Genomic DNA, 14352 nt, shown 5'->3' with positions numbered 1-14352 from the left:
GCCGCTGGGCCAACGGTGAAATAAAAACCCTGAGGGCTTACAGCTGCGCCCCGTGTCTCTGCGCCGGTCACAGCGGGGTCGGGTCCGGGATCCAGGCCCACCCCGCACGCGCTCGGTAGGCCCAGCGCCCTGACCCCGAGAGCGGCTCCCGCGGGGTCGGGATCGCACAGGCACCGGCTCGGCCTTCCGCATGTCGCCCGGGCACCGCGGCGGAGCCTGGTGACGTTAGCGCACCGCGCCGCGGACTCCGGCTCCCAGAAGGCCGCGCGCGCCGCGGCAGAGGCCGGTGGGCGCCAGGCCCGGGCTCGGGCGCCAGGCAGCCGAGGCAGAGAGGCGCGCTCCGGCGAGCCGGGCGGCAGGCGCCATGACGCTGTTCCACTTCGGGAACTGCTTCGCCCTGGCCTACTTCCCCTACTTCATCACCTACAAGTGCAGCGGCCTGTGAGTGCGGGGCAGCTGCGGGGCGGCCGCGGGGCAGGGGGGCGCGGGCCGGGCCGACCCCTCACCGCCCGCTCCCGCAGGTCAGAGTACAACGCCTTCTGGAAGTGCGTCCAGGCCGGGGTCACCTACCTCTTCGTGCAGCTGTGCAAGGTGAGGGCGCCAGCTGTGCAAGGTGAGGGCGCCAGCTGTGCCCCGCGAGGGCTTCGCTCCTCCCCACCCCACGCCCACCCCGCCCACCCCGCCCAGACCTCCCGCGGAGGAGCCGGGCATGGATGGGCTGGAGCCTGAGGAGAGGTCCGCAAGCAACTTTTGTATAGCACTTTTAGTAACATTGAGAACATTCAATTGTATGACTAAGAGGGGTTTGGATACTGCTAAGAGCCTCTAACTAACCCCCAAGGTCCCACCGGCACTGCTACCACCGCCCTGGTGGGTAACCAGCCCCAGCACCTTCAGGCCTGACCCCAATCCCTTGTGATCACCACAGAACCCAGACTTCCAAGCCCCTGCCCTCAATCTCCCCTGCTCCTGCCTTCTTGCCTCCATCTGGTGGTCCCTCTCCTCATGGGCCCCCAGAACCCCAGTGTACTGCCCTCCACATAACACACTAACTTCCCACCAAACCCACGTGGTTGGTCTCCCTCACCTTGAGGTGACCTCTCTGTTTTCTGGTCTCAGATGCTGTTCCTGGCCACTTTCTTTCCCACCTGGGAAGGCGGCATCTATGACTTCATTGGGGTGAGTGGGGCAAGGGAGGGGGAGGGATTGCAGGAGTGGGGCCCCCTGGCACCTGTGCTTACTCAAGCCTCAACCTGACCCACAGGAGTTCATGAAGGCCAGCGTGGATGTGGCAGACCTGATAGGCCTAAACCTTGTCATGTCCCGGAATGCCGGCAAGGGGGAATACAAGATCATGGTTGCTGCCCTGGGCTGGGCCACCGCCGAGCTCATTATGTCCCGGTGTGTGCAGCAGCCTGGAGCCCAGATTCCTGAGAAAGGACACCTGGGTTCCCCGGGGGGTGCCGGAGGGTGGGGGCTCAGATTCTGGGTGCTGAGGGTGTCTGGGTACTGGAGAATCCTTCCCTTTGCCTTCTTCAGCTGCATCCCTCTCTGGGTTGGAGCTCGGGGCATTGAGTTTGACTGGAAATACATCCAGATGAGCATTGACTCCAACATCAGTCTGGTACGCAGTCCTGCTTTCCCACACACGCGCCTTTTTGCTGGTGACTCTACTCCTCCTGAGGCCTGGCCCTGACTTCCCGCTTCCCTCCAGGTCCATTACATCGTCGCATCTGCCCAGGTGTGGATGATAACACGCTACGACCTGTACCACACTTTCCGGCCAGCAGTCCTCCTACTGATGTTCCTTAGCGTCTACAAGGCCTTCGTCATGGAGTGAGCTGGGTGGGGCTCGAGGATGGGCCCAAATGGTTTGGATTATCTCTTCTCCCTTCTTCATTGCGATGTTTCCCCACAGGACCTTCGTCCACCTGTGTTCCCTGGGCAGCTGGACGGCACTTCTGGCCCGAGCGGTGGTGACGGGGCTGCTGGCCCTCAGCACCCTGGCCCTGTATGTCGCTGTTGTCAACGTGCACTCCTAGGCTTGGTGGCCCAGACTTTCACGTACCTTTTCCCTGTCTCCAGGTTTCAGTGAAGTAAACAGTATTTGGAAAGTTGTTTCTGCCTCTGTCTCTCTGTCTGGAACTATCTACCAACAGTGTGCTCTCCTGGGTCCCAGAGGCCCTTGTTTTGGAGCCAGGTAGACAAGCTGGGAGACTAGCCAGCACTCATCTGTCCTGTGTTCCTGGACCAGTTCCTTTGCTTCCTGTTTTCCACAAGTTGACTGAGGGCTTGAAGCAGACAGTCTTTAAGCAATGGCAGAGACCAGGGCCCTCAGGGAACAGGTGATAGAGGGGAGCTAGAATCCAAGAGATGGTTCTTGGGGGCTGCTCCTCACAGCCTTAACCTGGCCCTCTCCCACATGGCCCTTCCCCGGCTGGTCACCTCCTAGGTTCCCAGCCCCCAAACCAAACCATCATCCACTTTTTTTTTTTTGGCACACCCACGCAGCTTGTGGGATTTTAGTTCCCTGACCAGGGATCGAACCCAGGCCCTCGGCAATGGGAGTGTGGAGTCCTAACCACTGGACCGCCGCCAGGAAATTCCCCCCATCCACCTTTTATGTGGCAGCCAAGGGGATCTCTCTGAAACCTCAGTCTTACTAGCTCACCCTTCCCTGCTTACAACCATCTGGGGCTCCTCCTTGCGCAGGAACAGTCCAGTGACTTGACTGTTGCTTTTGCCCTTGAGGGCCTATTTTGTGATTCTGAGATCCTCAGATTAAATCCTGGCCTGAGTCTTCTTAGGGTGGAGTACAGAGACAGCTGCAGCCCAGTAGTAGAGCTGTTGAGCCCACCAATTTGCATGTTGTCCTGAATGCCACCCTTCTCATCCCAGCCCTTCCCTGGTCTAGTAGGGCCAGCTTCCTGCCCCTTTCTCTCCCCATCCCTGAGGGGGATGGATTAGAAGCAGGGCTTTGAATGTCATGCTTAAGCTGCACCTGGATGCAAGTCCTGCCCACCTGGGAAGGTGCTCCCCAGTCCTGGTGTTCCCAGTGGGATCCTCCAGGGCATGGGATAGGGCAAGTGCCCCCTCCCTCCATCCACGAGTCTGTCCAGGTCCTGCGATAATGTTATTTGACCCTGGGCCTAGGAAGGCACCAAGCACAGCTCTGTTCAGCTCTGCTGTGAGTCTTGGTGTTTTCAGAGGGAGCATTTACCCTAAGGTGGGGCAACCACCATCTAGCCCCACCTCCTCCTCATCGCTCCTAGTCAAGACAGGGTCCACAGGGGTCTTGGGTGGGGAGGTGAGAGGTCACCCTGAGTTTGATATGAAAAGGGAGTAGATGGGGCGCTCCCCCAGCCCACGTGGGTGGATATGCAGTGGCATTGCTTTCTCCCATACCGCCATCCTATGCCCCACGTAGCCTTTTGCACATATTGGGACAGTGAAGGTTGCAGAAATGACTGTTAAACAACTATGTGCTGAGCAGGCACTCTGCTCCCGGCCCCTTACTGGTGGCCACCTGTCTGTGAAACAGTCCCAGCTGTCATGGGGCTCAGGGACAATCAGGAGCACAGGCCAGAGGGATCAGGGCTGTGATGGGTGAAGCCTGGTGGGACTGGTGGGCCTGACTAGCTAGACTACAGTGATCGGGCTGTGATGGGAAAAGAGGGCTATGTCTGTCCTGGAGGAGAGGATGTGTGAGCTGAGACCAAGAGGATGTTAGTGGAGCAAAGAGAAGAAAGCAGGTATCAAGGCCCGTGTAAAGGCCTTGAAGTCAGAGAGAGGGCCTGGCCTTTCCAGTGAAGCAAGAGCTGGTTGGAATGAGTTTGGGGGGTGGGGGCTTGTGAGACTGCAGAAGTCAGCAGGGGCCAGATGACAGAAGGCTCTGAGCCTGGGCAGTGGGGAGCCACGGAGAGTTCTAGGCAGGGGAAGGACACTCAGTTTGGGCTTTAGGAAGAGCTCATGGCTGCTGGGTGGATGGGGAGACTCAAGGCAGAAGGCCGGCCTGGACCAGGGCAGGGCCGGCAGGGGTAGGAGGAGAGTGGCTAGAAGCAGAGTAGACAGGTGGTGACCAGCTTATTTGGCCAGGTGGGGGTGGGGGGGGGAGTAGGGAGATGACCAGTGAGAAAGGAAAGAGTGAAGGAGCCCAGGGTAACCCAAGTTTGGGGTTTGTAAGCTCCCCAAGGGCTCATTACATTTCCCAGGGAGAAGGAGCTGCAATGATGGGACAGTGGGTGGGATCAGGTCTGGAGGATGATGCAGAGGCCAGTGTGGGTCCCCTTGAACACGCTGGGGGCAGGCTGGAGACAGATGTGGGCACCACTGCAGACAGAACTGAGGCCAGTGGGGGAGGGGGTACTGTGCTGATGAGGAAGGAGAAGCCTGGGGTCCAGCCAGAGGGACTTGTCAAAGAAAGGGGAAGAGAGGCAAGAAAGGGGACTGGGAAAAGCAGTGGCAAAGGTGGCCGGCGGGGGGGGGTGCTGTGGACAGGGGAGTCTCCAACAGGGGAGTTGGAGGGCTAACTTCAGGTGAGGGGTGTGAGGAGGGGACCTGTGACGTGGCCTCCAGTAGTTGGTTGGGACTAACCAGTGATAGGGCGCCCATTGCAGCTGCAAAGGCATAAGTGGAATCAGAGAGGAAACTCCTGTGAAGCGGGGAGGGGATGCTTGAGGTAGAAAGGATTCTGACCAGAGAGGGAGAGTGGGTGCTGAGAAAGGAGAGCCCAGAGGTGGTGTTCAGCTAGTGGAGCGGTTAAAGGCACCTCTCTGGAGAGGGCCCGTGGCCACATCCAGCTCGCCTAGAAATGCTGTAACCTAGGCAAAGAGATGGGAATTCACTCCCCCAAGCAGCGTTTACTGAGTACCTACTATGTGCCAGGCTGTGTTCTAGAAACTGGAGATACAGCCGGGAACAAATAGCCCCTAAGTTGTAGGGCTGTGGGAGATCAAAGGGGCTCATGAAAAAACACTTAATAAGACGATGCCCAGCACTGAATAAAAACACAGTGGACGTGAGCTGGTTTATTGCTATCATGCAGACATGAGTGTGTTTTTAAAGAAGACCCCCCAAGCAGCCCTCTTGCTGGCCTGGAGTCCTAAGGACAGAGCCACGTCACGGGAGCTGCTAGTTCCCACTCCCCTTCAAAGTCCCCCCACCATTCAGGAAGGGGCTTCCCTGAGGCCAGCTCAGAGGACTGGGCCTAGGGACTGCCCCTCCGGGAGGGTGGATGGGGAAGGGGAGTGGGGAGGGTCTCCCCAAGGTTGAGTTGCCGTGGGCCACAAGAGCAGACACAGGTGGGGCTGGGACTCTTGACTGCTCAGATGTTTTGGTGGCTGTCCGGAGGGTCCCATGTGTCCCCCACCCCCACCCCTACTGTGGTGGATTCGAGGATGGCTTGAAGACAGCGGTCCTTTTAATAGTAGAGCTCCTGGTCCCACCAGCCTGGGAGAGAGAAAGGAGACTCAGTGCTGGGGGGATTTGGGGCGGGGCTGGGGTGGGGGGGAGCCAGGGGCTCAGAGGTTATAGCTCAGCGGTGGTTTGATATGGAGGGTCAAGGGCTTGGAGGTCAAGTACTGGAAATCAAAGGTCAGGGCCGCTGCTCTGAGAAAGTTTCAGCCCTCCACCCCCAGGTCCCCAGTCTCCACACTCACTCCCTGGGCAGCAGCGAACTCCAAGTTTCCGGATCTCATCATAGACGAAGATGAGGAGGCCAAAGGGCATGGGGACCAGCCACCACTGGAACCTGAGACACAGGCGAGATGGCAAGGTCAAGGCTATCCCCAGGTCTGTGTCCTGCAGGCCCACCCCGATGCAGCTCACAACCCCCTCACCGAATGGGCATGAAGTTGAAGATGTTGGGCATTCCGGGGCAGTAGCACAGGAAGCAGCCGATGCAGACCTGGAACACGATGGCGATCACCAGGATCCTGTTCCTGCAGGTGGGGCAGGATGGGAGAGGCTCAGACTGGCAGACACAGGACAAAGATAGGCCATGAGGAGTTGGGGACCGGATGGGAATCAGGGTACTGGGTCAGAGGAGGTCAGATAGTGGCAGCAGGGAGATGTTCTAAACATCGAACACTGGCATGGCCCGCACCTCTCCAGCAGTGGACACCAACTCTGTCAGCATCACCCCGTTAGCTGATGAAACATAGACGGGCCAGGTGAGAGGCATGAGGTGGGAGCTATTGGCCAGCTATTGATAAGGAACGTCAGCACCTGCACCGGCACATCAGCACATCCAGTGCTGGGGTTTGCTGGTTGCAGTAAGCCCTGGTCAGGACCTGCTGGGAGTTGCAACCAGGGCTCGGAGGGCAGAGTGGGGGCGGGGCTGGGGCCAGCTGGGGACACCTGAAGAAGCCCTGCTGGAAGGCAGAGAGGCGGCGTGTCTTGCGGATGAGGACATCGGCAATCTGGCACATCTCGATGCTGATGAAGAACACGGTGTAACAGGTGTACTGCTGGTACAGGCGCTGCCCGAACGTCTGTGGGCCAGGAGAGAACACGAGCAGCCTGAACCCAGGCGGAGAGCCTCTGCAGGCAGCCGGGCATGCGGGGCCTAGGGCCACGAACCCCTAAATGCTCCTTCCCTTGCGTCAGAGGCTGGGGTGGGGGCAGAGGAGAGATGCAGGATCTGCCACGTTTGCAGGGCCCCAGAGTGCAGGGCCTAGAAACCTGGCCTAGTGCAGCTTGGCCGTCACTGCCTGGGCAAGCGGTAGGCCAGGCCAGTTGCTTTCATAATGAAAAGAGTGATGTAGAATGTCCCGGGCACCCGAAAGGAGGCACCTGGGAAAAGGGAGTTCGAATCCTGAGGCAGGATTTTCAAAGTCCAGTGACTCCAGGACCCGGGCAGATGGCAAAAATGACCAAAGTGGGCCAGATGGGCCTCTGAGGAACACGACACATGCCCTTTCAAAGGGGGTAGCCACTATTCAGTCCACTTCTTCAGTATAACTATTTTTATACATATCAGTTAATTGTGTAAGGAACACTTACTATGCTCCAGGTCCCAAGTGTTTCCCATGTATTATCTCATTTAATCTTCCTAATAATCCTAAGAGGTGGCTTGGTGGTATTCAGACTTCAACATACATCAGCATCCCCAGAAGAACTGGTTAAAACGCAAGCCCCACCCCCAGAGTCTCTGATCCCAGAGGTCTGAGGGGGAAACTGAGAATCTACGTTTCAAACAAGTTCCCAGGTGATGCTGCTGGTCTGGGGACCACACTGTGAAAATCACCGCGGTGAAAATCACTGAGATAATATCAGTATATTAGTATGCTCTCCACTTTAGAGGTGGGCAAACTGAGGCACAGAGAGGCAAAATACCTTGCCCAGGGTCACACAGCTGTGAGGAGCGGTGGCAGACAATGAATCCAAGCAGTTTGGCTCTAAGATCTATATTCTTTTTTTTTTGCGGTACACGGGCCTCTCACTGCTGTGGCCTCTCCCGCTGCGGAGCACAGGCTCCGGATGCGCAGGCTCAACAGCCATGGCTCACGGGCCCAGCCGCTCCGCGGCATGTGGCATCTTCCCGGACCGGGGCACGAACCCGTGTCCCCTGCATTGGCAGGCGGACTCTCAACCACTGCGCCACCAGGGAAGCCCTAAGATCTATATTCTTAACCACAACAGTAAATGTTTAAGGGGAATATCCTGATCTGTCGCTCTGTAGAGCAAACTAAACACACCCGCTAGCCAGATCTAGCCTCTCTGCTCCAGACTTTCACTCAAGTCAGCCACACATGCAAATACTCTGTGTAAGTGATGCTGCGGGGAAAATAACAGAATGGGGGTCGGGGGTGGGGGGGGGTGGTACTGGCTCCACACCTGAGACGATGTGTTGCTGTCAGGGCAGAGAGGACCCATCTGCAGCTGGGGTCATCAGAAGCAGGAGTTCGGAGCTCAGGACAGTGGCGGGAAAGGCCCCTCACCCCAGAACTGGCAGAGAGCCTGGGTGTCTGGGAGGCTCTGGCTGAGCTCAGTCTCACGTGGAGGAATGAGTGTGGGCCACACTCAAGGTAGGTGGCATCCCATGAGTCACGGGACTCATGGGATGGGGCAGGGGCTCACCCACTCCTGGCCATAGCTGTCCTGCAGATCTTGTAGGTGGTGGTTCTCCCAGTATGGCCGGAGCCCCACACACAGCAAAGGGAACCAGCCCTCCTGGGCCATGGCCGTGAAGTAGTCAGTGAAGCCAGCAAATGACTGGATGGCACCTGGGAGAGAGGCAAGGAGGCACAGGGAGACACAGATGGAGACACAGAGAGACAGGGTCAGGGACACACACACAGAGACAGGAACACAGAAACAGTGGCCTGGAGACAGACAAGAACATGGTGACAGACATGGAGAGACAGACACAGAGACAAGGACTCCAAGAGAGATTGACAGGGACACAAGAGACAGGACACAGAGAGAGGCAGGAACAGAGACACACCCAGAGAACCCAAAAAAGACAGGAGGCAGTGACCCAGAGACAGGGTCATGGAGAATGAGGCCTGGGACAGAGAAGGGACACTGGGGACCATAGAGACCATTGTGTGCAGACACAGACTCAGAGAATGACAGAGACCCAGGGTCAAATGCAGACACCAAGATCCAGAACAAGGTAGAGCCCCCGTTAGAGACTCCACGGCAGGCGAGCAGCCCTGCAGAGGAGCCCGCACCCCACCGCGGGGCACGCACCGATCTGGAAGTAGGAGTAGGCAGCCAGGGGCTCGTTGACCAATCGGTCACGCTTCGGGTTCCGTGGACGCAGGTGCATGATGTCACTCTCGGCCTTCTCGTACGCCAGGGACACAGAGGGGAACTGGCCAGGAGTGGAAGGAACTGGGGTTGATGGCTCGCCTGGGCCCCTGTCCCTGACTATCTGGAGCCCCCCTCCCCGCTGCAGTGGGCAGGGACAGAAGTGAGGTTAGGAGGCAGGACCCACGGTGACCACACAGCCACACCTGCCTGGACAGCCTGGGTCCAGCTGGCCCTTGTCAGGAATGTCAGCATATCCAGTCCACATGTGTGTGCCCATCTGTCTTGGTGTCCGTTTCCATCAGAGCATCTGCATTATCTCTGCTATTGGGTGTTCTCTGTCTCTGCCTTTCTTGGCCCCCCTCCTCTCCGTCCTCCTCTCTGTCTGTTTCTTCTCTGGGGTCCTCTGGTCTTAGCCTGTTTCCCTGTTGCGCGCTCTTTCTGTCCCTTACTTTCTTCATTTCTTTGTCCCCATCTCCAGTCTCTTTCTCTGTGACTGTGCCTCTGCTTTTTTGTCTCTGTGTTCCTGTCTCTATATCTCTCTTTGTCGCTCTCTATCTCTGAATCTCTTCTGTCTCTCTGTGTACATGTGTCCTCCTCCCTGTCCCCCACCCCATCTGTTTGTGGACACAGAGTGGTAGCAGAGTGCACTGACTGAGGGCAGAGGTTCTGGGGTACCTGAATACCTGGGCTTGAATCCCTGCTGTGCCACTTATTAGCTGTGTGACCTGGGGCAAGCCGCTCAAGCTGTCTAAGCCTCAGTTAGCTCATCAGTAAAATGGGTATGATAAAGAAATAAAGCTCATCTCATAGAGTAGTTATGAGGACAAAATTAAGTAATTAATGTGTGCCTGGCCCAGAGCAGACATTATGTAAGTGCTGTTGAATAAAGACGTGACATGGCCATGCACCTGGCTGCATTTGTGGCTGGACCTGAGGATCTTTTCTGTCTCTCTGCCTTGGAGTCTATCTGATGCTGCTTATCTGTCCATGTCTGTTGAGGGATGTCTGTCTGTGATCCAAGTGTGGCCAGATGTCCGTGTCTGTAAAATCTCTGTTTGTCTGAGTGTCCATATCTGAGTCCATGTGTGTCCATGAATCTGTCCATGCCTATCTGAGTGTCCACCTACGTGTCCCCGTCTGTAATTCTGTCCGTGGCTACCTTCCTGCCTGCCTGTGTGTCCACATCTGGCTGTCTGGTACACACACATCTGTATCACTCTGAGTTCAAGACTTTCCGTGGTGGTCTCTTGTCCCTCACACCTGTCTGTGGGCATATGTCTCTGGGCACTGTGTGGGTGGGGGGCACTGGGGCATCATGTAGACTCACGATGTCGGTACAGAGTTCTATGAAGAGGATGGTGATGCACCCGAGGGGCAGGGGCACGCTGACGGTGATGTAAATAAGGTACGGCGTCAGTTCAGGGATGTTCTTGGTCAGTGTGTAGGCGATGGACTTTTTCAGGTTGTCAAAGATCAGTCGGCCTGTGGGAGTACAGCAGGCACCTCAGTCTCCTCAGAGCCCATTTCCTCCTGTGCCCACACTGCCTGCCCCCATCTCTGACCCGGCCCGGACCCTGCTCCACGCCTGTCACAATGGAGGCAAAGTTGTCATCCAGCAGGATCATGTCGGCTGCATTTTTAGCAGCATCCGAGCCGGCAATGCCCATGGCCACGCCAATGTCTGCCTTCTTCAGGGCTGGGGAGTCATTCACACCATCCCCCGTCACAGCCACGATTGCACCCTGCAGGCAGTGGGTACAGGTGGGAGGTTGGTCAGTGAGAGGGCAGCCCAGGGCCAGCCAAGCCCACCTGCCTGCCTTCATCAGCAGGGTCGCACCAGTCGCTGGCAGCTCTCCACAATCACCAGCTTCTGCTGGGGGCTGGTACGAGCAAACACCATCTCAGGGTGGGTACGCAGTGCCTCGACCAGCTCTGACGGGTCCATGTCCTTCAGCTGCATGCCATTGATCACACAGGCGCGGGCATCCCTAGAGAGGGAAGTGAGAGGGCATCGCTGGGGCCTGTCTCTGTGGGGTGTGGGAAGAACCACAAGGAAGGCTGAAGGGGGCTTACTTCCGGTTAACCTGCTCCACGGGCACACGGAGGCGGGAAGCAATGTCCTCCACTGTCTCACTGCCTTCTGAGATGATGCCCACACTGGCTGCAATGGCCTTGGCTGTGATGGGGTGGTCACCTGTCACCATGATCACCTGTAAGGGGAACCAGCAGACCCTTGACCCCTTCAGATTAACCCACTCTCCCTGTCCTCCCCAGTGGACATCCCCCAGCCCCAGCCATAGTGATTGGTTCAGAGATGAACATGTGACCCAATCTGGTACAACTGTCAGAGAGACATTCTTTTTTCAATGGGGTCGCTAAACAGGTGGGACGTTAGTTGGAGCTGCTGGAGGGTGGTCATCTCTGTCCACCACAATGGAGAACTGCTTGAGAATAAAGCCAGCAGAGAGAAGAGCAGAGCTGAGACGTGGAGAAATGTCCTAAAGACATTGAATTCCTGGATCCAGCTATACCTGAAGCTTCGTTCCCCAGAACTTTTCAGTTCTTGAACCAATATATTCCTTTGTGGTTCAAGCCATTTTCGGGTGGGTTTCTGTCACAGGGCCCCTCATCCCCAAATACTGCCATCCTCTGTTCTCACCCCTGCCTGGTCCTCTCCCCAGGGGCATACCCGGATGCCTGCTGTGCGGCACTTGAGCACAGCATCAGGAACGGTGGCCCGGGGTGGGTCTATCATGGATACGAGTCCCGCAAAGCACAGGCCACTGGTTGGAAAGTTCATGTCCTCCACGTCGAAGGCATAGCCATGCGGGTAGTCCTTCTCACTCAGGTAGAGCTGGCAGAAGCCTGACCAGAAAACAGGGAAGTCAGAGAGGAGTCCTGGGTGAACCCTTTCATAGCAAGGCCAGGTGATGAGTAAAATCACCAGGTGCCTTGCACCAAGCACCTATGGATGCCTGACCCTGTGCTGAATCCTTCATTCACATTACAGTTAACCCTCTGTATCCACAGGTTCCACATCCGCAGACTTAACCAACTGTGGATCAAAAATATTCTGGAAAAAATTCCAGAATATTCCAAAAAGTAAAACTTGAATTTGCCACACACTGACAGCTACTTACATAGCATTTACATTGTATTAGCCATTATAAGTAATCTAGAGACGATTTTAAGTATATGGAAGGAAGTGCATAGGTTATATGCAAATACTCCACCATTTTACATAAGGGATTTGCACATCTGCAGATTTTGGTATCTGTCAGGTGAGGGTGTGGGGGAGTGTGGTGGGTGTCCTGGAACCAATCCCCATAGATACTGAGGGACAACTGTATCTGAATCCATCCCCACAACCGCTCTGTGAGGCTACTAGCATCCTCATCTTGCAAATGATGAAACAGGTTTAGAGAAGGGACGTTTCTTGCCAGAGGTCACACACCAAGTAAAGTGGAAGATGCAGAAATTGGACCACAGGTTTGTGTCTTCCGGAGTTGAGGCAAGGGTTAGGGAAGTTTAAGGAGTCGAGACAAAAATTGGCGGGGGTCGGGGGGGGGGAGGTCAAAGGGTCAAGAGGAGGACGCTGAAAGGCAGAGGTGAAAGAAAGCAAGGGCAGGTCATCAGCTGGGGCAAGAGCTGGGGAAAATCAAGGGATCACAGGTTGGGTCAGGATACATGAGAACAGGTTGGGAGAGGTTGGGTCAAGGTAGGCGTTGAGGACAGGGTTCAGGACTGAGATAGGGAAAGTCAAATTTGAGCGTGTAGACTGGGGCAGGTCAACTGTCAAGCAATGATGGGAAAGGTCAGGGTCAGGGCTGGGCCGGGAAGGTCGGGCAGGCTCCGTGCTAGCGCCTCCTCGCACGCGGGTTTAACCTCTACCCTGGCTTGGGAGTCTCACCCAGGACGCGTTCGCCCAGGCCTCCCAGGCTGAGGTAGGCAGTCTGGAAGGCCTCGCGCCATTGCTCGTCCAGCGGCAGCTCCTGGCCCTTGATGAGGATGGAGCTACAGCGCTCCAGCACGCGCTCTGGGGCCCCCTTCATTACAAGCACGTGCCTCGGGTCGCGCGGGTCCTCCAGGGTGTGGATGGACAACTGTGGGCGGAGGAGGAGGCGGTGTTGTGGGCGAGCTCAAGAGGGAGGGGCGGGGCTTGGGGAACGGCGGGGCTGACGGCGCCCAAGCGCTGCCTGAATAGCCCTGGGAAGGTCAGCCTGGGACCAAGGGTGACGGGCTTGCTTGGTGGGCAGGTCCTTGGTAGAGGCTGAGGATTGGGGCGGACCTAGGGGCCTAGTTAGGGGACTGGGCGTGGGGAACGGGCAGAATTTGGGTCGGAGTTGGACTGGAGCGGGATTTGGATTAGGAGGTTCTCCCCACCGAGGGCCTGACAGCTGAGAGCGGGCGGAGCGCCCGGGACCTCGGTGGGGTTTGGCTGTGGGCGGGACGGGAGATGTGGGTGGGGTTTGCCTGTGGAGAGGGAGGGGACTGAGTGAAGTCCAGCCGCAGGCCAGTCCTGAATGTGGGTGGGGCCTGCAGTGGGCAGGGCTTGTTGTGGGAGGGACTGGACCGTGGGCGGGGCCGGCCGTGGCTGGTGCACACCTGGAACTTGTTGGTGGAGTTGAAGGGGATCTCGCAGACTTTGGGGAAGCGCTCGCGGTAGCCCATGGCATTGCCCAGCGTCAGCTCCGAGAACTTGAGCAGCGCAGTCTCCGACGCGTCCCCGATCACGATGCGCTGGGAACGCAGGCCGGTGTCAGGAGCGCTCCCGGCTGCACCAGGAGGCTCCCGGGATCCCCTCCCCCGAGCGCCCCGTCTCTCACCTTGGGCACGGGCACTGCGTCCTGGCCCGACTTGAAGGCAGCACGATTACACAGGGTGAGCACGCGGCACAACGCCCGCCACGTCTCCGAGGACTGGTCAAACGTCTGCCCTGGAGGTCAGGCATCCAGGCTGGGGCCGCGAAGGAGCTCTCCCATACCAGAACCGAGCCCCGCCCCCCGGAATCAGGACTGGATCCCCGCCCCAGACCTGGGTGGGACCCAAACAACTCCTCATACCCCAGGACGGAGCTTTCTCTCCAGACTCAGTATCGTCTCCCATGAGACCCAATAGGTACCAAGACCCTTCACAGACTTGCAGCTTAGCCCCCTCCCTAGACCCAGGACACAGCCCTTCGCCTGATCAGATCCATTAATGCAAAGCCCTCCCCAGGCTCCCTTCAGTAACCGCAGAGCTCCCCCCTAGGTCTCCACCATCTACCAGATCCTGCCCAGCTGCTGTCTCCTCCCACCCCCACACCTGACTGGTCTTCTGTAGTGTCAGCCGAGTGGATGTGGTTGTCGAACCACAGATGGGACACAGTCATGCGGTTCTGAGTGAGGGTCCCCGTCTTGTCAGAGCAGATCACTGACGTGGAGCCCAGTGTCTCCACTGCTTCCAAGTTCTTGACTACACAGTTCTTGCTGGCCAGCCGCTTGGCTGTCAGGGACAGGCAGACCTGGGGGAAGGGTGAGAAATGCAGGCTTGGGGACCAGGCCTTGCTCCCAGTGCCACTTCCCTCCTCTCCCGGCACCGGGGATCCTTTACCCT

The 14352-nt window shown here is 57.4% G+C and overlaps 2 protein-coding genes across 3 annotated transcripts in view; one reads left to right on the top strand and one right to left on the bottom strand.

Annotated features, from left to right (window-relative positions):
• The first annotated feature begins 43 nt into the window (after nucleotides 1-43).
• Nucleotides 44-2118, top strand: TMEM147 (transmembrane protein 147). The gene is made up of 7 exons (XM_032614652.1): nucleotides 44-441; nucleotides 522-591; nucleotides 1120-1179; nucleotides 1265-1401; nucleotides 1540-1624; nucleotides 1715-1836; nucleotides 1919-2118. Exons 1-7 carry the CDS (start codon nucleotides 365-367, stop codon nucleotides 2040-2042), a joined length of 675 nt encoding a protein of 224 aa, XP_032470543.1. The 5' UTR covers nucleotides 44-364; the 3' UTR covers nucleotides 2043-2118.
• A 2894-nt stretch (nucleotides 2119-5012) lies between these two features.
• Nucleotides 5013-14352, bottom strand: part of ATP4A (ATPase H+/K+ transporting subunit alpha) — a 75114-nt gene continuing 65774 nt past the window's right edge. The window contains exons 9-23 of one of the 2 annotated variants that reach the window (XM_032614446.1): nucleotides 14062-14260; nucleotides 13584-13693; nucleotides 13363-13497; nucleotides 12668-12860; nucleotides 11447-11622; nucleotides 10831-10967; nucleotides 10595-10745; nucleotides 10331-10499; nucleotides 10085-10239; nucleotides 8695-8818; nucleotides 8080-8225; nucleotides 6358-6491; nucleotides 5838-5939; nucleotides 5658-5749; nucleotides 5013-5448 (exon numbers count right to left, since the gene is read on the bottom strand). In XM_032614446.1, coding sequence (XP_032470337.1) covers nucleotides 5420-5448; nucleotides 5658-5749; nucleotides 5838-5939; nucleotides 6358-6491; nucleotides 8080-8225; nucleotides 8695-8818; nucleotides 10085-10239; nucleotides 10331-10499; nucleotides 10595-10745; nucleotides 10831-10967; nucleotides 11447-11622; nucleotides 12668-12860; nucleotides 13363-13497; nucleotides 13584-13693; nucleotides 14062-14260 — 2052 coding nt within the window. In that variant the 3' untranslated portion in view covers nucleotides 5013-5419. The remainder of the gene's footprint in view (nucleotides 5449-5657; nucleotides 5750-5837; nucleotides 5940-6357; nucleotides 6492-8079; nucleotides 8226-8694; nucleotides 8819-10084; nucleotides 10240-10330; nucleotides 10500-10594; nucleotides 10746-10830; nucleotides 10968-11446; nucleotides 11623-12667; nucleotides 12861-13362; nucleotides 13498-13583; nucleotides 13694-14061; nucleotides 14261-14352) is intronic. The other variant, XM_032614447.1, reaches the window with a different exon arrangement.

The sequence above is a fragment of the Phocoena sinus genome, chromosome 19, assembly GCF_008692025.1.
Source record: "Phocoena sinus isolate mPhoSin1 chromosome 19, mPhoSin1.pri, whole genome shotgun sequence".
NCBI lineage: Eukaryota > Metazoa > Chordata > Mammalia > Artiodactyla > Phocoenidae > Phocoena > Phocoena sinus.
The sequence above is the reverse complement of the archived record's forward strand: the minus strand, read 5'-3'. Positions and strand labels throughout refer to the sequence as shown.